This window comes from Pongo pygmaeus, chromosome 4 (genome assembly GCF_028885625.2).
Source record: "Pongo pygmaeus isolate AG05252 chromosome 4, NHGRI_mPonPyg2-v2.0_pri, whole genome shotgun sequence".
NCBI lineage: Eukaryota > Metazoa > Chordata > Mammalia > Primates > Hominidae > Pongo > Pongo pygmaeus.
Genome location: NC_072377.2, coordinates 17134934 through 17155996, shown reverse-complemented (window position 1 = coordinate 17155996; position 21063 = coordinate 17134934). Strand labels below are relative to the sequence as shown.

At 43.9% G+C, this 21063-nt stretch overlaps 1 protein-coding gene across 2 annotated transcripts in view; it reads left to right on the top strand.

The window, feature by feature from the left end:
• Positions 1–21063, top strand: part of MYO10 (myosin X) — a 268244-nt gene that overhangs the window by 175035 nt on the left and 72146 nt on the right. For both annotated transcript variants that reach the window (XM_054489918.2, XM_063664676.1), the window contains 2 exons: positions 2949–3057; positions 6384–6464. In XM_054489918.2, the coding sequence (XP_054345893.1) occupies positions 2949–3057; positions 6384–6464 (190 nt within the window). The remainder of the gene's footprint in view (positions 1–2948; positions 3058–6383; positions 6465–21063) is intronic.

The window sequence follows — 21063 nt, the reverse complement described above, 5'->3', positions numbered from 1 at the left end:
CCCCATCTCTACTGAAAATACAAAAATTAGCCAAGCATGGTGGCAGGCACCTGTAACCCCAGCTACTTGGGAGGCTGAAACAGGAGAATCACTTTAACCTGGGAGGTGGAGGTTGCAGTGACCCAAGATTGCGTCATTGCAGTCCAGCCTGGGTGACAAGAGTGAAACTCTGTCTCAAAATAAATAAATAAATTAATTAATTAATAATAATAATACAAGCAATGACTGCTGTTTAGTGAGGTACTGAAATAAACCAACCACAGAGGTATAAGTAACATACTGTTGTTAATCCTCTTATGCAGATGAGGAAACTGAGGCTTGAAGCAGTTACAGCTGTTAAGTGACTTCCCCAAGACCTCTCAACTGGTAACCAGTGAGCCATCGAGTCCAGTTTTGATCTGGTCTAGTTGGCTTGAGAACCTAAGACCTTAAGCAGTGTGGCTTGCTTCCTACACAGGGAGCTTAGAGCTGTGTGGTTAAGTTGATTTCAGCCTTGGTTTTGTAGGACTCCTATGTCTCTAGTTAGTAAAATAAACACGCCTTAATTCAGCTATAATTATAAATTTATTACATATTCATTTATTCATTCATGAATTATAAATTTACACCATTAAATCAATAAAGAAAACACACAGAAACTTGTAGTGATTAGCTATTTGTATGTATTAGACCAGGAAGTGTCCTATTTTTTTTTTTTTTTTTTTGAGACAGAGTCTCGTTCTGTCGCTCAGACTGGAGTGCAGTGGTGCAGTCTCGGCTCACTGCAACCTCTGCCTCCCAGGCTCACGCCGTTCTCCTGCCTCAGCCTCCTGAGTAGCTGGGACTGCAGGTGCCCACCACCATGCCTGGCTATTTTTTTTTTTTTTTGTATTTTTAGTAGAGATGGGGTTTCACCATGTCAGCCAGGATGGTCTCCATCTCCTGACCTCGTGATCCGCCCGCCTCAGCCTCCCAAAGTGCTGGGAATACAGGCGTGAGCCACCGTGCCCGGCGGAAGTGTCCTATTTTTAGGAGGCTTTGTAAGAGAGAAAGAGTTTAGGGGAAAAACCCTTTCCTGAAAGCTTTCAGCACCTGTGTTGGATCTGGTGGGAATCTGTAACAAAAACACATTTTTAATATCTAAGGAAGGAAAGTAGCAAAAAAGTTTAAAAGCTGTAATACTTTTAGAAATGTAAATACTAGATGGCCACCTGTCACTTAGATAGAAATGAATTGGGACAAAGGGAGCCCATATAAGGTACTATCAGCCTAGAAACTCAGAATTTGAAACATTTGATCTTCAAACTTACTTTAACTCTTCTATGTGAGGATTCACTATTTACAACATTGTTAGCTATTTTATTTTTAGGTGAGTTTTCAGACCTGTAAAAATGATGGGTGTTTGAAAAACACCATGGCATGCTGTCAAAGCAATTTCTTAGTTTAATGCAATTTAATGCGATACGTTTAAATAAAAGCCCTGTATTGATGTTAAGTAGAGGCAGTTTGTCGTAGTGAAAAGATTGCAGGCCTGGAGACCAGTGAGGTGGAGTTTTGCCAGCTGCCTCTGTGCTAGCGTGAAGCAGTTTTGTGAGTGGGGTAAGGAACTTCCTGTCTCGACCTCAGGTTTCCTTTTGCAAACCGAGGAGCTGGGGCTGTTCGCTTGCTTCACTCTCTTTCACCTTTGACATCTGTGACATTTTAATGGAACCAAAGCTTCTCTCCAAAGAGCTCAAAGCACAGTTAGAGAACTTAAAAGAGTGAGCATTAAAGAGCACCTGAGCACAAAAATGAAAAAGATTGGGGCAAAACAAGAAGCGACCAGGGAAAGCTCTAATATTGCCGCTTATGAGGAGGCAGTTGCTCAGAAGTCTTCCCTGACTGTCCTGGTGACAGTGAAGCCACCAACCCCGCCAGCTCCATAGCCCATGATACCTTCCATACAAGGAAGATTTAAAAATTATTGAAGGCTGGGTGGGTGCGGTGGCTCACGCCTATAATCCTAGCACTTTGGGAGGCCGAGGCGGGTGGATCACCTGAGGTCAGGAGTTCAAGACCAGCCTGGCCAACATGGTGAAACCCCGTCTCTACTACAAAATATAAAAATTAGCTGGGCATGATGGCGGGTGCCTGTAATCCCAGCTACTCAGAAGGCTGAAGCAGGAGAATCGCTTGAACCCGGGAGGCAGAGGTTGCAGTGAGCCAAGATCGCACCACTGCACTCCAGCCTGGGTGAAAGAGCGAAACTCTGTCTAAAAAAAAAAAAAAAAAAAAATTTATTGGGAAGCTTTTCACTTTTACCTTGTTAATAGTAGCAATGGATTTTACAGAACTTTTTAATAATAACTAATATCAATATATATGATATGCCAGGTAGCATGCTTTCTGCCTTTTACATGCATGTTCTCCTTTCATTCTCACCTGGCATTAGGGGATAAATTCAAAAATTATCTCCATTTTCCAGATGAGAAAACTGAGGCTTAGAGAGAGATGAAACATCTTGCCCAAGCAACACAGCTGGGAAGTGGGGAGACAGGATTTGAACCATCCCCTGCCTCACCCTGTAATTAGTGTTCCCCAGGAGTGCCTTTCCATCTGCTTCAATCTTTGCAACCTGCAAGATGGGCAAAACTAATAACTCACTTTTGCAAGTGAGGAGACTGAGGCTACAGAGGTTTAGATGGCATTCCAGAAACCACAGGGCCTGTAAGTGGGATTCCACCCTTTGTCACTATCATGCCAGTCCCCTTCTCTGAAGATTCTGGTCTCTGACACTGCCATGTGTTTTCAGTGCCTAAAGCTCTTTGGCAGTGGTTGGTCTGAAATCTTTGGAAGCTGTCTTAGTTCTTCCAGGCCTAGGGTGTATTACTTTGAATTATCATTAGGAAAGGGCACCATTAATTACAGTAATCTTGCACCTAATAATGGGTGTGTGTGCCTCACTGTCCTCCTGCTCTTGCCTCACACAGATTTGACTTTATCTACGATCTTTTTGAACATGTTTCAAGCCGCAACAACCAGGATACCTTGAAATGTGGAAGCAAACATCGGCGGCCTACAGTCAGCTCACAGTTCAAGGTTCGTTTTCACTGCTGGCTTAGAGGAATCCATCGTTACTGTGTTTTTAAGAATTGAAAAGAGGATTTGGGTGTATGTGAAGTCTGTGAGAATATTTGTTTATTTTTGTTTCCTTTTATATCATGCTTTTAAACCAGATAGTGCTTTAGAAATAAAATAGTTTTGGCTCATGCCTGTAATCTCAGCACTTTGGGAGGCCGAGGTGGGCAGATCACCTGAGCTCAGGGGTTCAAAACCAGCCGGGGCAACATGGTGAAATCCTGTCTCTACAAAAAATACAGAAATTATCTGGGTGTGGTGGCGCATGCCTGTAGTCCCAGCTACTCAGGAGGCTGAGGTGGGAGGATTGCCTGAGCCTGGAAGATCAAGATTGCAGAGAGTTGTGATTGCACCACTGCACTCCAGCCTGGGTGACAGAGTAAGACCTAGACTCCGTCTAAAAAGAAAAAAGAAATAAAATAGACTTTTTCTCTGAGTCAGATGAAAACGTGTAGATCCTTTTTTAAAAAATAAATGGATATTTCTTCTAAGCTTTTGAAATAGCAAACCTCTTAAGGCCATTTGGGACCACTCTGATTTGTATTTAGAGACTCATGTGGAAATGGGATATGTTTCTTCTCACATCTGGATGTTTTTTTCCCCAGGTTAGATAAGACTCATGTCAGTTACCTTGTCCTAGGCTCTTAATCTTCCAGCAGAGGTGTTCGGTTTTGTTTTTCTAGAAGGTTGGTTTTGCCAGGACTTCTCTGAGAAAGCTTTTTTTTTTTTCCGTGTGTGTGTGTGTGTGTGTGTGTGTGTGTGTGTGTGTGTGTGTGTGTGTGTGTGTGTGTGTGTGTGTGTGTGTGTGTGTGTGTGTGTGTGTGTGTGTGTGTGTGTGTGTGTGTGTGTGTGTGTGTGTGTGTGTGTGTGTGTGTGTGTGTGTGTGTGTGTGTGTGTCAGGGTCTTGCTCTGTCACCCAGACTGGAGTGCAGTGGTGTAATCACGCCTCACTGCAGCCTCAAACTCCCAGGCTCAAGTGATTCTCCCCGCCTCAGCCTGCTGAGTAGCTGGCACTACAGGTGTAAGCCACTACATCCGACTTTTTTTTTTTTTTTTTTTTTTTTTTTTTAAGACAGAGTCTCGCTCTGTCACCCAGGCTGGAATGCAATGGCAAGATCTTGGCTCACTGCAACTTCTACCTCCCAGATGCAAGTGATTCTTCTGCCTCAGCCTCCCAAGCAGCTGGGACTAGAGGCGTATGCCACCATACCTGGCTGATTTTTCACACCCGGCTAATTTTTAGATGTTTTATTGAGATGGGGTCTTATTATGTTGCCCAGGCTGATCTCGAAATTCTGGCCTCCAGCGATCCTCCTGCCTCGGCCTCCCAAAATGCTGGAATTACAGACGTGAGCCACTGCACCCAGCCTTGGAAAGTTTTTGAAATGTTTGAGACTTTAAACTGGACTAGCAGTGAAGGAAATGGAAAAGGGTGGGTGAGCTTTCCAGGTGCAGGCGAAGGCAGAAGAGCCCAGACACAGAGATGCAAGTCCTGTTTCTGAGGACTGTCAACAGACAGTAGAACACCAGCCGGACAGGACACCTCGTGAGAATTTAAGATGGTATCAAAATATGAAGGGCCGTGAACATCAGGATGTTTTGTCCTGTGAGAAATTTTAAAGTTTTCTGAGCTGGAGAAGTAATTAATCCATGTAGTGTTCAGACAGTTCAGTTTTCTTCAACAAGATTACGAGAAGAAAAAAGAGACAGAGGTAGAGGGAAAGCCAGTGGATTAAAAGAGACTTAAAAGATGCATCCACCAACTACAATAAATGGACCATATTTGCATTTTGATGCCAAAGAACAAACCCTTTAAAATTGATGGGCTGGGCACGGTGACACATGCCTGTAATCCCAGCACTTTAGGAGGCCTAGGTGGAAAGATTGCTTGAGTTGAGGAGTTCGAGACCAGCCTGGGCAACATAGCCTTGCCTCATCTCTACAAAAAAAAATGAAAAAGTTAGTCGGGCATGGTGTCATGCCCTTGTAGTCCCAGCTACTCAGGAGGCTGAGGTAGGAGGATCACTTGAGTCTAGAAGGTTGTAGCTGCAGTGAGCTGTGATCACACCACTGTACTCCAGCCCGGGTGACAGAGTGAGACCCTGTCTCAAATAAATAAATACATAAATAAAATTTTTAAAAATCATAAAATTTGAAGCAGTTGAGCATTTTAATATGAAATGTGGGACCATTGCACATTTTAACATAAGTTTAAGGAATTAATGTCAGATCTTTTCAGGTGTGATGATGCTGTGGTTACACAGTGCTTTAAAGTGTTTAGCCTTTAATCCTATATACTGAAATGCTGATGGATGAAATCACATCATGTCTGGGATTTGCTTTTCCACAGGGGTGGGTATAGTATGTATGGATCAGGCGAAATGAGATTAGCCCTGAGCTAAAGCTGGTAATGAGAACTCATTGCATGCTTCTGTCTGCTTTGGTAAATGTTAAAAACTCAAAAAAAAAAAAGTTGGAAAAGAAAGTAGTATTAAAGATTGATCTGGAGTCTGTAAATCTGGTGATTTGAAGGTAAGAGTGAGAGATTGTGGCTCAGAGACCAGTGAAGTGCGGGCATAGCTTGTCATTTCAATGGAACTAATGAATTGGGAAGAATAATGACAGTGGAAGAGTGGCTATTTCTCAGTTTTTCTGTACTAAACGTTGAAATATCCTAGGATGATTTTTGTTTGTTGACAGAATGGTTTATTAAAATTGTACTATTTCAGGCCGGGCGCGGTGGCTCACGCCTGTAATCCCAGCACTTTGGGAGGCTGAGGCGGGTGGATCACGAGGTCAGGAGATCGAGACCATCCTGGTTAACACGGTGAAACCCCGTCTCCACTAAAAATACAAAAAATTCTCCGGGCATGGTGGCGGGCGCCTGTAGTCCCAGCTACTCCGGAGCCTGAGGCAGGAGAATGGTGTGAGCCCAGGAGGCGGAGCTTGCAGCGAGCTGAGATCACGCCACTACACTCCAGCTTGGGCGACAGAGCGAGACTCCGTCTCAAAAATAAATAAATAAATAAATAGAATAAAATTTTACTATTTCAAAGGAAGTGATAAATGAGTTTGGTGTATTATCGAATAATTTCAATTATTAATACATTGACTCAGTATGTTTATTTTATATTAGAATGACAATTAAAAAATGAAAACCTCTAAGTTATTGCTCCTATGATTTATATTGTTTTTTAAATTATTGTTTCTAAGTGCCTGAGTACTGAGAAATTTAAAGAATGACATAATAAGAGACTACATCAACATATACTTTTTCCTTCTAATAGGACTCACTGCATTCCTTAATGGCAACGCTAAGCTCCTCTAATCCTTTCTTTGTTCGCTGTATCAAGCCAAACATGCAGAAGGTAAGATTGATGACAGTCCTAGGCTGGGATCTGTCTCGAGGGACACAGCCTCCTGGGGTGGTTACTCACAGATTTGGTTTCTCCAAAGTCCTTTCATTGTAGATGGTTGGAAATGGATATGACATTATAACTCGACATGAAATGAAAAAGTTCCCTTTGTCCCTTGAGCCTGTTAGTCTGCTTTTGAGTGATGTTATTAAGCTTTAGGGACATCTATTTTAAAAGGAAACATTGTGAAGCCTTTACTTTTTTTTTTTTTAGCGTTTGGTTTAAAATTCTCGGGAAAAGTTTCAGAGTGTGATACATCATTTTAGAGGAAATATTTGATGTGTGGTGGCTGATTTTTTTTAAGTTTTCATTTGTCTTTCTTTCCTTCTTTTTTTGCTTTATTGTTATTTTAAACACGATGAAGAGGCTTTAAGTAGTAATGCTAGATTTTAAGTACTTTAAATAGTTGTTTATAACTAATTAGAAGGCACTCTAAAGGTTGTCATAAGTATTCATGTCTTGGCTCTTTGATTTTAGCTTTCTAATTTCATAATCCGATTAGAAGGGATGTGAGCTTAAAAAGGAAAAGGTACCTAAACAAAGAAACTATAGTGTTAGATATATGCAGTCGCTGAATCCACGTCTAATTAGGTAGCTTGTCTTAAAGTATTGTTAATACATTTAAATTATTTTGATTCAGCAAACAGCCTCTTAGGAATGCTTCTTATGTGAGAAAACCCCTACAAAATTGTAATTTTAAGAGCTCCTAATGTTAAAGAACTAGATGCCATCCTCATAAGGTTTAAGGTAAAAAATCTGATCTGAACTGTTTCCCATGAGACTTGGTTTATTATATTCTGGTAACTTGACTGATGCTGGATCTTATTTTTTATAATGCCAACCAATTGCCTTTGGCTTAATATTACATGGATTCCTCATTTATAGTCTGAAGATGTATGCTTATAAGAACCACAGTAGCCGGGCACAGTGGCTCACGCCTGCAATCCTAGCACTTTGGGAGGTCGAGGCAGGCGGATCACATGAGGTCAGGAGTTTGAGACCAGCCTGGCCAACATGGTGAAACCCTATCTCTACTAAAAATACAGAAATTAGCTGGGCATGGTGGCACGCGCCTGTAATCCCAGCTACTCGGGAGGCTGAGGCACAAGAATCACTTGAACCCAGGAGGTGGAGGTTGCAGTGAGCCAAGATCCACCACTGCACTCCAGCCTGGGAGATAGAGCCAGACTCTGTCTCCCAAAAAAAAAAAGGGCCAGGCGCGGTGGCTCACGCCTGTAATCCCAGCACTTTGGGAGGCTGAGGCGGGTGGATCACAAGGTCAGGAGATTGAGACCATCCTGGCTAACACAGTGAAACTACGTCTCTACTAAAAATATAAAAAAATTAGCCGGGCGTGGTGGCAGGTGCCTGTAGTCCCAGCTACTTGAGAGGCTGAGGCAGGAGAACGGCCTGAACCCGGGAGGCAGAGCTTGCAGTGAGCTGAGGTCATGCCACTGTACTCCAGCCTAGGCGACAGAGCGAGACTCTGTCTCAAAAACAAAAAAACAGAACCACACTGTTGAATTATCTGTCCTCTAGAGAGGCAAAATTGGACATCTCTTTAAGAGAAAGTAACCTGTTCAGTTTGTTACCTTACTGTGAGATATGATGGTGAGAATTTGGTGTTTGTGTGACCTGAAGTGACAAAGTGGTTTTCTGTAGAAGATCTGTGCTGACTTTATGTGCATGGTTCTGGTAGTTTAAAAAGTAACCCGTCTTTCCATTTTTCAAATGTATGTCAAAATATTTAAGGTTATCACCAAAAAAAATGGCAACATAAACAAATGCATAGCTTTTTTGGGGACATAATGTAGGAAATTAATAGTTAGAACATCTCTCCATATATAACACTATGTCACGTAGCTGGTTTGTATTCTGCTTGGTTTGCTTGGTACACTCTGGTGGGCAGTATTTACCAGACAATAGAAGTGGGCTTTGATGTTTGATGTAGACTCCCAGGAGTTGCTCAATCTCTGATGGCGTTCTGTCCCCTTTTTACAATAAGGATGATAGTGCCATATTTCATCTTTCAAACGTGCAAGGTCTTTTGTCAATTTAAAGTCCTGGGTGTTTGGCTAGGCGTGGTGGCTCACTCCTGTAATCTCAGCACTTTGGGAGGCTGAGAGGTGGGTGGATGACTTGAGGTCAGAAATTCGAAACCAGCCTGGCCAACGTGGTGAAACCCTGTCTCTACTAAAAATACAAAAATTAGCCAGGCGTGATGGCACACATCTGTAGTCCCAGCTACTTGGGAGGCTAAGGCAGGAGAATTGCTTGAACCCGGGAGGTGGAGGCTGCAGTGAGCCGAGATCACGCCACTGCACTCCAGCCTGTGGGATACAGCAAGACTCTGTTTCAAAAAATACAAATTAAAAAAATAAAGTCTTGGTTGCTGGGATGCATCTCACAGTTTCTGGTGAGCCATAGTCTAATTGGAAGCTTTTTTCCCATTCTTCGTGGTGTGAACAGTTTTACAATTGTAGGCATCTTAAATTCCTGCCCTGGCAGTGCTATAATAAAGATAGAAACTTTAATTTGAAATACTCAGTCCCCAGTGTTTCTTTTTTCCCTCTTGGATGGCACAGAGTTACTTTTTCCTATAAATTGTACTAGCTTTTGAAATTAGGCCTGCTTGGAAGCAGTTCAGCAGCCAGAATATTGCAGAACCGACCTTATTTTTCCATGCTGAGATTTGATAGTACCTAATTGCTTTGGATTTTGCATTTAGAAAATGAACTAACTCAACCTCACGTTTGCATTTGTATTGGCTCACTTTACATGTCCTGAAGTATGGCAGACACTAATTAATAATACACCAGTGATAGGCTATAGAAACGTTTCAAAGAATGTCCTGGTGCCCTTTTAAAGGCACTCAGAAGGCTGGGGGCGGTGGGGCGGTGGCTCACGCCTGTAATCCCAGCACTTTGGGAGGCCAAGATGGGTGGAATTGGAGACCAGCCTGGCCAACATGGTGAAACCTCGTCTCTAATAAAAAAAAAAAAAATTAGCCGGGTTTGGTGGCACGTGCCTGTAATCCCAGCTACTTGGAAGGCTAACACAGGAGAATTACCTGCACCTGGGAGGTGGAGGTTGCCATGAGCTGAGATCGTGACACTGCACTCCAGCCTGGGCAACAGAGTGAGACTCTGTCTCAAAAAAATGAAAAAATAAAGGCACTCAGCAAGTGAAGGCAGAGGCACGAGAGCTGACTTGTCTGAGGCCTAAGATGCAGGTGTGATGGTAAATGGAGATGCTAATTTGATTATGGCAAGATAGCTATGGCTCGATTAGCATTCATTTGGTTCCACTGGAAGTATTGGACTGTCACTGCCTATTATGTTCTGTGAAATGTATGCAGATGACCTTTATTTAGACTTCCTTATACATTTTTTTAATCCAAGGATAGATTCTTATAGAAATTTCACAGGAAATATCTTGCCTTCTTCCTCTCCAGAGATGGGGAATGTGTATTTTAGCGTGGAGGGATGAGACAGTTTCTCCTCACCTCATTTTCCTCTACAGTCACAGTCCACCAAAGGACTTGGGAGGTCATATTGAAATATGTGTGTATTTAGGTATTTTGTGTATTATTCAGAAGGAAGGAGCATGGGTTTTAGAAAGTATAGAAGTTTGTTGTTTTTTTTTTTTTTTTTGAGACAGAGTTTTGCTCTTGTTGCCCAGGCTGGAGTGCAGTGGTGAAATCTCAGCTCACCGCAACCTCCGCCTCCTGAATTCAAGCGATTCTCCTGCCTCAGCCTCCTGAGTAGCTGGGATTACAGGCATGCACTACCACGCCCTGCTAATTTTGTATTTTTAGTAGAGATGGGGTTTCTCCATGTTGGTCAGGCTGGCCTCAAACTCCTGACCTCAGGTGATCTGCCTGCCTCGGCCTCCCAAAGTGCTGGGATTACAGGTGTGAGCCACTGAACCTGACCAGAAGTATTTTTTTGTGTGTGTTACGTGATCATAAAGACAAAAGAATGGCAGCTGTAAAGTCTATAACCTAGAGACCTGTAGCAGTGGAACAACAGAACCACCTGTAGCTGCTTTTGTGCCTTCGGGAGTAAAGATTCCCACATTCACCAGGCTAGTGGGAGCACACCCCCTTTACCAGCTGTGGCTGTTACAGCAGGCTGCCTCTACTCCTTGCCAAGTGTTTGAACCCCAGAATGCGCATCTGGGGCTGAAGAATCTAGAAATCTTTTGTGAACTTATGTTTAGGTTGTTAATTTTTTTTTTTAATTTGGGTTTTCTATGTATTGTTTTGAAAAACAGGTGCAAAGGAGGAGTGTATAATTGAAATGCTGAACCCATATGTCAATTCAGCTGTCACAATATATGGGCTTTTTTCTTTTACTATAAACAGCCTTTTACTAATCTTGGGTATTGTATAGAAGGCACTCTGCTAGCCTCACTGGCGCTCAGTGAGGAAGCAGCTAGAAAAGCCTGCCTCCTGAGAGACGCCAGTCTGCAGCGGGCCTTGGCCTTGGATGTAACTCTCCGCTGAGCTTAGAGTTTTCAGAGTTCACAAAGGGTAGACTTCTCCATTCCACGAGTTTTCGTTGGTAATGAGGACTTTTAGCTTTTTTGATTGTGATTTGCTTGGGCGGTGGCAGTGGTACCCAAAAGTGCTCCAGCCAACCACAGATTTCTCTAAGATGGAAAACCTGCTTTTCCTCATCAGAACCTCCCCAAGGGTGTCCCTGCCTGGTGTTTTAGCAAGTAAGTTCCAGGCAGAAAAGTCTCTCATTAACATTCTTCAGAAAAGCCCCGAGGAGGTTCAGGGCGGAATTAAAGAAGGGAACAGACTGATACACATCAGGAACACCTTCTGGGGTTTGAGAACCAGTTGCCGGCAGTTGCCTGCAGATTCAGCCTGGGCTGCCTCTTGGAACACATCTGGCTGGCTCTCCTCCCTGTTCGGTCTTTAGGTTTGCTGTGTCCAGGATGCAGATTCTAGGAAGGAAACGTCATGGGTTGCAGCAGCATCATCTTTAAATCTTTGACTTGACAGAACAATACCCTCAAAGATTCAGTCCAGCCTTCTCCAGAAAGGCAGGGGCCTAATCACCTAATGTTTCTGGGACTGGGGTCTGGTGGGAAAAGGCCTCTAGCACAAGCAGCCTCTTGGGATAGGGTTTATCTTTTTTTTTTTTTTTTTTTTGAGATGGAGTCTCTCTGTCACCCAGGCTGGAGTGCAGTGGCGCAATCTCAGTTCACTGCAACCTCCACCTCCTGGGTTCAAGCGATTCTCCTGCCTCAGCCTTCCGAGTAGCTAAGATTACAGGCATGTGCCACCACGCCCAGCTGATTTTTGTATTTTTAGTAGAGATGGCTTTTCACCATGTTGGCTAGGCTGGTCTCAAACTCCTGACCTCAAGTGGTCCACCTGCCTCAGCCTCCCAAAGTGCTGGGAGCCACTGCGTGCAGCATGGAGTAGGGTTTACGGAAGGGAAGAAGGGAAAGATGCCTGTGCTGGGGGAGGCTGAAGACCAGGCCCCAGGGGAGGGAAACCAGTAGGGCTAGAGTTTCCATGCAGCCACATTTGCTGGAAAATGGAATATCAAGTGAGAGAAGGAAGCTGGAGACGTGGAGTGGAGTTAGGGAGGTCACGTGAGCCTTGTGGGCTGTCAATCTTGCAGCCCCATCTGTCTCTACCCCAAGACACAAGGATGAAGATGAGGATGTGTAAACCATCTCACACAGGGATCTTCTGTCAAGGACTTTGGGGGGATGTCAGCTCCTTTCACATAAATGAGTCCTGATGACTCATATTCCTCTCTTCAACGGGGCTTCCTTCTTAGGTCAGACTCAGCCCCTCAGGTTGACAGCCTCCTAGACAATTCAGGACCACACACGTGCAGTGAGAGCTCTGTGCAGACATTATGGAAGCATGAGCCTTTTGTTTCCAGAGGTGTAATAATTTGATGAATGCATTTAATGAATCTAACACATTTCCTCCTGGGGATTTATATTTATGTAATCCAGGTGCTGCCGGCTATTTCTCCCTCCCTCCCTCCCTCCCTCCCTCCCTCCCTCCGTCCCTCCCTCCCTCCCTCTGTCCCTCCCTCCGTCCCTCCCTCTGTCCCTCCCTCCCTCTCTCCCTCCCTCTTTTTCTTTTCTTTCTTCCTTTCTTCATTTCCTTTCTTTATTTCAGACCTGACCAGGCACGATGGCTCACACCTGTAATCCTAGCACTTTGGGAGCCAGGCAGATGGCTTGAGCCCAGGACTTATAGCCCAGCCTGGGCTACATGGCAAAACCCTGTCTCTACAAAAAAAAAAAAAAAAAAATACAAAAAGGGCTGGGAATGGTGGCTCACACCTGTAATCCCAGCACTTTGGGAGGCTGGGGGGTGGGAGGGCGGATCACTTGAGGCCAGGAGTTTGAGACCAGCCTGGCGAACATGGTGAAACCCCATCTCTACCAAAAATACAAAAATTTGCTGGGCATGGTGGTGTGCACCTGTAACCCCAGCTACTTGGGAGGCTGAGGCACGAGAGTTGTTTGAACCCAGGAGGTGTAGGTTGCAGTGAGCTGAGATCACACCACTGCACTCCCGCCTGGGTGAGAGTGAGACTCTGTCTCAAAAAAAAAACTCCCAAAAAACAAAAAGTAGCCAGGAGTGGTAGTGTACACCTGTAGTCCCAGCTACTTGAGAGGCTGAGGTGGGAGGATCATCTGAGCCTGGGAGGTCAAGGCTGCAATGAGCCGAGATCGCACCAGTGCACTTCGGCCTGTGTGACATAGTGAGACCTGTCTCAAAGGAAAAAACAAAGACAAAATATTTCTTTAAAAAGTTCTGATGATAATGTGACACATTTCTTGCCTTGAATTTTGCGTCCCGTGTTATTCTTCCTTTATCTTTTTCTCTTTTTTTTCTTCCTGTATCTTTTTTTTTTCTTTTTTGAGATGAAGTCTCGCTCTGTTGCCCAGTCTAGAGTGCAGTGGCGCGATCTCGGCTCACTGCAAGCTTCACCTCCAGGGTTCAAGTGATTCTCTTGCCTCAGCCTCCCAAGTAGCTGGGACTACAGGCACCTGCCACCCCGCACGGCTAATTTTTTGTATTTTTAGTAGAGATGGGGGTTTCACTGTGTTAGCCAGAATGGTCTCGATCTCCTGACCTCGTGATCCACCTGCCTCGGCCTCCCAAAGTGCTGGGATTACAGGCATGAGCCACCGCGCCCAGCCTCTGTCTTCTTTATGCATCTGATTTCTCTTTAGCCTTACTAAGCTTTTGACTTTGGTCTCTTTGCCCTAATGCTAGTTTGTGAATAAAGTGTTCAGTAAATATAGAAAACCAAGTGCAGCTCTGCAGGGCCTGTCTCAGCCTTTGCACCCTGCTGCACACCTCAGGGTCCAGACTATTTATAGGTGCTCAGTAACGTTGAGTTACTCATCATGGTACATTGTAGAAATTGCTCATGGTGTGTGAGTGCTCAACTGTGCGAAAGATAAAAACGTATGCACCATCTTTAATCCTATTGCCACAGATTCTGTTTTAGTTGATTTAATTTATTTTATTTTTGGCATGCTTTTCTCTTCTGATCATCTTTGATTTGTGTAGTTGGAGGATACCCGGACATCGCCAGTAGGTCAGTATTGGGGTGGTGTCTTTAATGTGTATCAATCTTTTTATGCTGACATGCTCCTTCGCCCTGTCTACCTCCCTCAGCTGACCCCTTCTAGACATAGCCCCACCTCAGGTTCAGGGCCCTTTAGGAACAGCCAAACACAGCACCAGGGGCTCATTCACAAATACTTCTTGATCTGAGGGCTGGTGCTTCATATACAAATATCCCCATCTCCAAATGGGTATTCACCCACAGGCCTTTGTTATCTGCCACAATTGGGCAGGGAGTCTGGGTGTGAGGGTCTGCCATATGACAAGGTTTAAACCGAAAGGTTAATTAAACATTAGATTTTAACATTGAGATGGAACTTTCTGGAATTATAGACTATTCACTGCGTCCAAACATTATTTATTGCCATGTTTCACAGAATCTGAATTCCACGAGTGTAAAATGCATCGTTGTTTCCTGTCACTGTAGAAGCAAAGGCACCACCGATTACAGCAGAGCGCAATGATTTCTTATCGCTTAGCTCTTGCTCATTGCTTTGCAGAAGGTATGAAATGGAGGTCATTCATCCACCACAAATAGGCACCTTGCCTTTCTGTTTCCAGGCCTTTTTGCAGATAAAATAACTTTCTGTTTCACTGGTAAATCTGTAGTGCGATATTTCAACTTCGCTTAAAGGACAGCTGGACTTGATGTGAGGAGTGGCAGTAGTGTCCACAATTTGCAAAGACAGTACAAAAATTAGGATGAAATTCACTCACATCCAGGCACTGGTCGCAGCATGGTGGCTGCTTGGGTGGTAGTGTCAGAGATGTTTGAACCAGAGCAACTCCATCTTGAATAGGAGCTGGGGAAAATGAGGCTGAAACCTACTAGGCTGCATTCTCAGACGCAGCCATTCTAAGTGACAGGATGAGATAGGAGGTCAGCACAAAATACAGGTCATAAAGACCTTGCTGATAAAACAGGTTGCAGTAAAGAAGGTGGCCAAAACTGACCAAAACCAAGATGGCCACGAGAGTGACCTCTGGTCGTCCTCACTGTGACACTCGCCTCAGCACCATGACAGTTTACAAATGCCATGGCAGCCTCAGGAAGTTAACCTATATCGTCTAAAAAGGGGAGGCACGAATACTGCACCCCTTGTTTGGCATATCATCAAGAAATAACCATAAAAATGGACAACCAGCAGCCCTCGGGGCTGCTGTGTCTATGGAATAGCCATTCTTTTATTCCTTTACTTTCTTAATAAACTTGCTTTCACTTTACCCTATGGACTCGCCCTAAATTCTTTCTTGCATGAGATCCAAGAACCCTCTCTTGGGGTCTGGACTGGGACCCCTTTCTTGTAACAACAGCATGCCTGAGACACATCCCAGTTTCAGCATGTCCACATGGGAGCATGTATGCATTAAGAATTGAGGAAATATGATCTAGTTCTCTCTTTTAAATGTTACGTAAAGGGATCATCCTCCCTTTTCCTAAGGAACCCTCAGAAACAGAGAATTTAATCTTTCCTTACACTTAAAGGTAGCCAGATGCTTTTCTAATTTTTTAATTTTAATTTTTTTATTTTTGAGAGACAAGGTCTTATTCTGTTGCCCAGGCTGGAGTGTAGTGGCACCATCATAACTCGCAGAAGCCTTGAACTCCTGGGCTCAAGCCATCTCCTGCCTCAGCCTCCCAAGTGGCTGGGAGTGCAGGCACACACCACCACTGGGCCTGGCTAATTTTTTAATTTTTCATAGAGACGAGGTCTTACTGTGTTGCCTAGACTGGTCTCAAACGTTTGGCCTCAAGCGATTCTCCTGCTTTGGCCTCCCAAAGTGCTAGGATTACAGATGTGAATCACCGCGCCTGGTCTGCTTTTTAATTTTTGTTTTTTAAGCCCTTACTGTTCATGGGAAAGGTTTTTTTTTTTGTTTTTGAGATGGAGTCTCGCTCTTGGTCCAGGCTGGAGTACAATGGCACGATCTTGGCTCACTGCAACCTCCACCTCCCCCGGGTTCAAGCAATTCTCTTGCCTCAGCCTCCAGAGTAGCTGGGATTACAGGTACCCGCCACCACTCCCAGCTAATTTTTGTATTTTTAGTAGAGACGGGGTTTCACCATGTTGGCCAGGATGGTCTCAAACTCCTGACCTCAGGTGATCCACCCGCCTCCGCCTCCCAAAGTGCTGGGATTACCGGCGTGAGCTACCGCGCCCTGCCTGGGAAAGGTCTTAATTGTAATGAATGAAATCTGCATTTCTGCATCTTCCATTCGCTGCTCTTCTTCTGGCCATTTGAGATTAACGTGAAAATGTCAGATATTCATTCATAGGAGTGTGTCAAATATTTTTAAGCTGTTAATAAGAATACATTTTCCTGCTCCAGTAAACAGCCTCTGAGCATGATTTTATCTTGGAATTTTTGTTTAAACATCAACACGTTATGCAATACCATCTCAAAGCTCTTGTGGGCGATTAGGATTTTTTTTTTTAGAGCTTTGCTTACCTTTTTACTGCCTGTGTTTGCTTTCATGTTGTTTGTTTTTATTTTCTGTTTCATCTTTTGTGACTGTTTTCCCACAGCTGCATTGACCACTACCCTACCTGTTCCCCAGCCCCAGCCACCGCTCCCTCTGCAAGCCTGCTTAGTTACCCGCAGGGCCTGGGTGACTCAGTCCTTCATGTCCTGCACCAAGGGCACAGGAAGCCCTGCGCCACGCCTGCTGAGACCCAGGGTGTTGGGGTGCTGTGGGTCTAGCACATTATGATACACCATAATCCCATTGGCATGGGAAGGGTATCGCACAGCCACCCAGGTGCAGAGGAGCCCATGATGCCACAGATGCAATAGATCACAGTTGTGCACCAAGGTTTCACTCAGGCCTCATCACTACACCTTGTGTGGCCGGGCATTCTCTCCCTGTGTTTAACGTGTGTGTATTGACAGTACCTACTAAGGAGGGCGGTTATGTGTATTAAGTGAAGTCATGGGGACATGATACAGCTACATGTTACTGTGTATGTAAAATTACACATACTTACATTATATGTTTATATTTTTACCACTTATTTTGTCCTAACAAGTTTAATCCCAAATTTAAGCTGAGTCACAGGAAAATCTAACTGTTTTAAGACCTTTTCTCTCTTAAGTTTTAAATCACTTCTGACAGATTGTCATAAGGAGCCTTAAAAAAATTTTTCCTTTAGTCTTTGGCATTGTTACGGGATGGACATTTTTATCTTGATTTTTAACATTAATAGACTGTTTTAAAGAACATTAAAAAATTTACAGAAAATGTGAGCGTATACTACAGACCGTTTCCACACTGCCCCCCTCCACCACCATTTTCCCTTTTATTAATATCTTGTACAAATGTGGTACATTTGTTATAATAAAGCAGTATTGCTACATTATTATTAAAGTCCAAAGTTTACATTAGGGGTCCACCGTCTGTGTTGTATGGTTCTTTGACTTTTGACAAATAAGTACTGTCATATGTCAAAATGCCAGATGTTTATTATCAGTTCATAATGTGACAAACATTTTTTTCCAAGTCATTTTCTATAAGAATGGGAGGTTTCTGATTCCCTGGTTAAAGGGTGAAGCATTGAGAATGAAGTTTATTTTTTTTTTTTTTGAGATGGAGTCTCACTCTGTCACCCAGGCTAGAGTGCAGCGGTGCAATCTCAGCTCACTGCAACCACTGCCTCCCGGGTTCAAGCAATTCTCCTGCCTCAGCCTGCTGAGTAGCTGGGACTACAGGTGTGCACTGCCACGCCTGGCCAATTTTTGTATTTTTAATAGAGATGGGGTTTCATCATGTTGGCCAGGGTGGTCTCAAACTCCTGACCTCAGGTGATCCACCCACCTCGGCCTCCCAAAATGCTGGGATTACAGACATAAGCCACCTTGCCCAGCTGAAAATGAAGTTTGTATTGCTCACTATAGAAGTGGTGAATGATATGGACAAGACTAATGGAAGGATAGAGAGGGCAGAAGCATCAACTTGCGAGTTAGGACTTTTTAGAATTATCCAGGTTGTCAGCCCCTTTTACTCCTCTGTGCATTTGGTTAGTCTTTGGGAATGGTTCATTTCCTCTGTGTACTTAACTGGAAGGCACCTCGTTGACATTCCATAATCCTTCCTGGTGTTTTGTTTTGTTTCGTTTTGTTTTGTTTTGTGGTGGAGTGTTGTTCTTGTTGCCCAGGCTAGAGTACAGTGACACAGTCTCTGCTCACTGCAACCTCTGTCTCCCGAGTTCAAGAGATTCTCCTGCCTCAACATCTCAAGTAGCTGGGATTACAGACATGCACCACCACGCCCAGCTAATTTTGTATTTTTAGTAGAGATGGGGTTTCTCCATGCTGGCCAGGCTGGTCTCGAACTCCCGACCTCAGGCAGTCCGCCCGCTTCAGCCTCCCAAAGTGCTGGGATTACAGGCGTGAGCCATTGTGCCTGGCCTTTTTATGTATGTATTTTTTTTTTTTTTTTGAGACCGAGTCTTGCTCTGTGTCACCCAGGCTGGAGTGCAGTGGTGTGATCTCAGCCACTGCAATGTCCGCTTCCTGTTTTCAAGCAATTCTCCTGCCTCAGCCTCCCAAGTAGCTGGAATTAGAGGCACCCACCACCATGCCTGGCTAATTTTTGTGTTGATGGGATTTCACCATGTTGGCCAGGCTGGTCTCGAACTCCTGACCTCAAGTGATCCACCCACCTAGGCCTTCCGAAGTGCTGGGATTATAGGCGTGAGCCACCCTGCGGGCCCTTCCTGGTTTTTTGATTGCCACTCATGTCCCCTGTTGTTTTGACTGTCTCCTGCACCTGGAGCGCCCATTGCCAGCATCTTTGACTTTTGAAAACATTTCATACAGAAGACCTGTAAAAAGCTGCCTTTTTACCTTTGGAGGAAATTTTAGTAAAGGAAGCATTTAAAGCAACCATTCTTCTCCCTAAACAAAACAATCCCAGTAAAGCCGTCAGTGGTCACTTCCATCCTGTTTACCAAGTTGTCATGGAAACTGTTCATCAGAGCTCTTAGAGATCAGGATAAATTGCAGTGAGTGAAGCTCGGCACCAGCAAAGAGTGCTGCTCTTGTCCTCTGGGTAGATTTTCCAACATCACAACTAAACTGCTTGATTTTGTCCTGGGACTTTTTTTTTTTTTTAATTATTGATTGGCTTTTAAAATCAAGAATCTTTGGGCCCTGAAATGTAATTACACATTTGTTGATGCGTGCATGATAGTTAGTTTGCCCCTGCGGTCAAAAGTGTCTTCAGCAGTTCCTATCACGTCAGCCTCGCCAGGCTGAACTTCCTTTGAGTAGAATCAGGAATGAATTAAGCAGCACAGCCCGAGACACACCACATAAAAGGCTGGGAACACCAGCCAGCCGAAGAAAGCCCATTTTTGTGTCTGTCAGCTTAGATGCTCTTGCCCGGACTGCTAAAGATGCAGCCATTTACAGTGGACAAAAACTGAAGGGGTGAAAGAAAACCCAAGGTAGGGATTTTCCTCTTTCTTGTTCTGCTTAAAAATTTCATGTAACTTGCCATGATGATGGTATTGTAAAACTGCAGAGATCATACATGGGGAACAGATTTTGCTGTTTCTCCAGGCATGGAAGTGTTTACAAGTGGGTAAGTGCTGATTTTGATTGCACGTACAAGTTTGAACTACAAATTTTTTTTGTAAAAATGAAGGACACAATTCACTGATCAGTTAAGGCATTGATAATGCAATATATTTTCATATGGAATTCACCTTTTATAGGAAAAATTCTTTTTTAATATTAGGTTAAAGGGGGAAATTGGTGGTTTCTTTTGTTTGATTTTTTTCCAAAGTATTTTTCTTTAAGAGTTTATACACTGCAGTCATCCAGCTTTATAGGAACCTTTAAAGAAATCTGCACAAGAATAATCTCTTTTTTAATCGCATTATAAACCTGTTCATACGCAAGTATGGAAATGTGAGAAGTTATTGGAGTTGAATGGTCATCTGTTGAATATCATGTGCTTATTTCACACAAGCATACACATGTTGGAATTTTGCAATCGGCCTGGAAAAACCTGATGAGGCATATTCTGTTGGGATTCCCTTTACTCCCCGAAGTAGAGGTCCCCAAAGAAAGAACAAAATAAAGAGTGACTGAAATGCTAATCTCTGCCTCCACCCTGATGGAGGAATGGTGTTCTGTTGATGTCTATTCAGTTGCTAAATGTGCCCTGGAAGGGAAATGTTTTCATTGTGAAAGTGGTCTTTCATATTAAATCGAGTTACATTTAAAAGAAATGAATAATCACTTGGCTGACTGCTACTAGGCTAAATCTGCTTTTGTCGCATAGATAAGACTTCTGGTGCTAAGTGAAAACCAAGTATGAGAATATTGGGTGTTTTTTTGCCATCAATTTTTGAGAGTAATTAATCTGACACACACTTATTACCCTCATAAGAAAGAGGCAAAGGTAAGTCATCTGTGGGAAAATGCCACATATTTTCTACCTCTCTTACAACGTTAAACTGGTTTTCTCATCCCTCGCTTCTGTTTAGTTTACATATGTGGGTCCTCAGGTCCGGAACCGCATTGCTGCTTGCGAGAGGGCTGGAATGATGGAATACAGGAGTGCTTTCCTCTCTCTGCTGAATGCCTTGGTGGCTGAAGGATATGTACGGGAAGGTGGTGCAATTAGAGAGGCGACCCCAGTCGGTCGGCTTCCCTCCCGGGAGGTGCCAACTGCTAAAATGGGGTGTACATGATTGCAGCTTCCACCACTGCATTTTTACTTTGGCTTATCCTGATGAACTTACCGAATCATGTCCAATCTGAATGGCACTCCTGCTGCCACTATGAGCAAATCCCTTCCCTCCCCCACCTCCCCCCACCTCCCACCCCTGTCCGTCTAGCTCATGCAGACTGAGATATTTTTTTTTCCCTCTAAGCATTAGCCGCCCTGAATTAACACTTTCACGGGCAGCCCCCTCA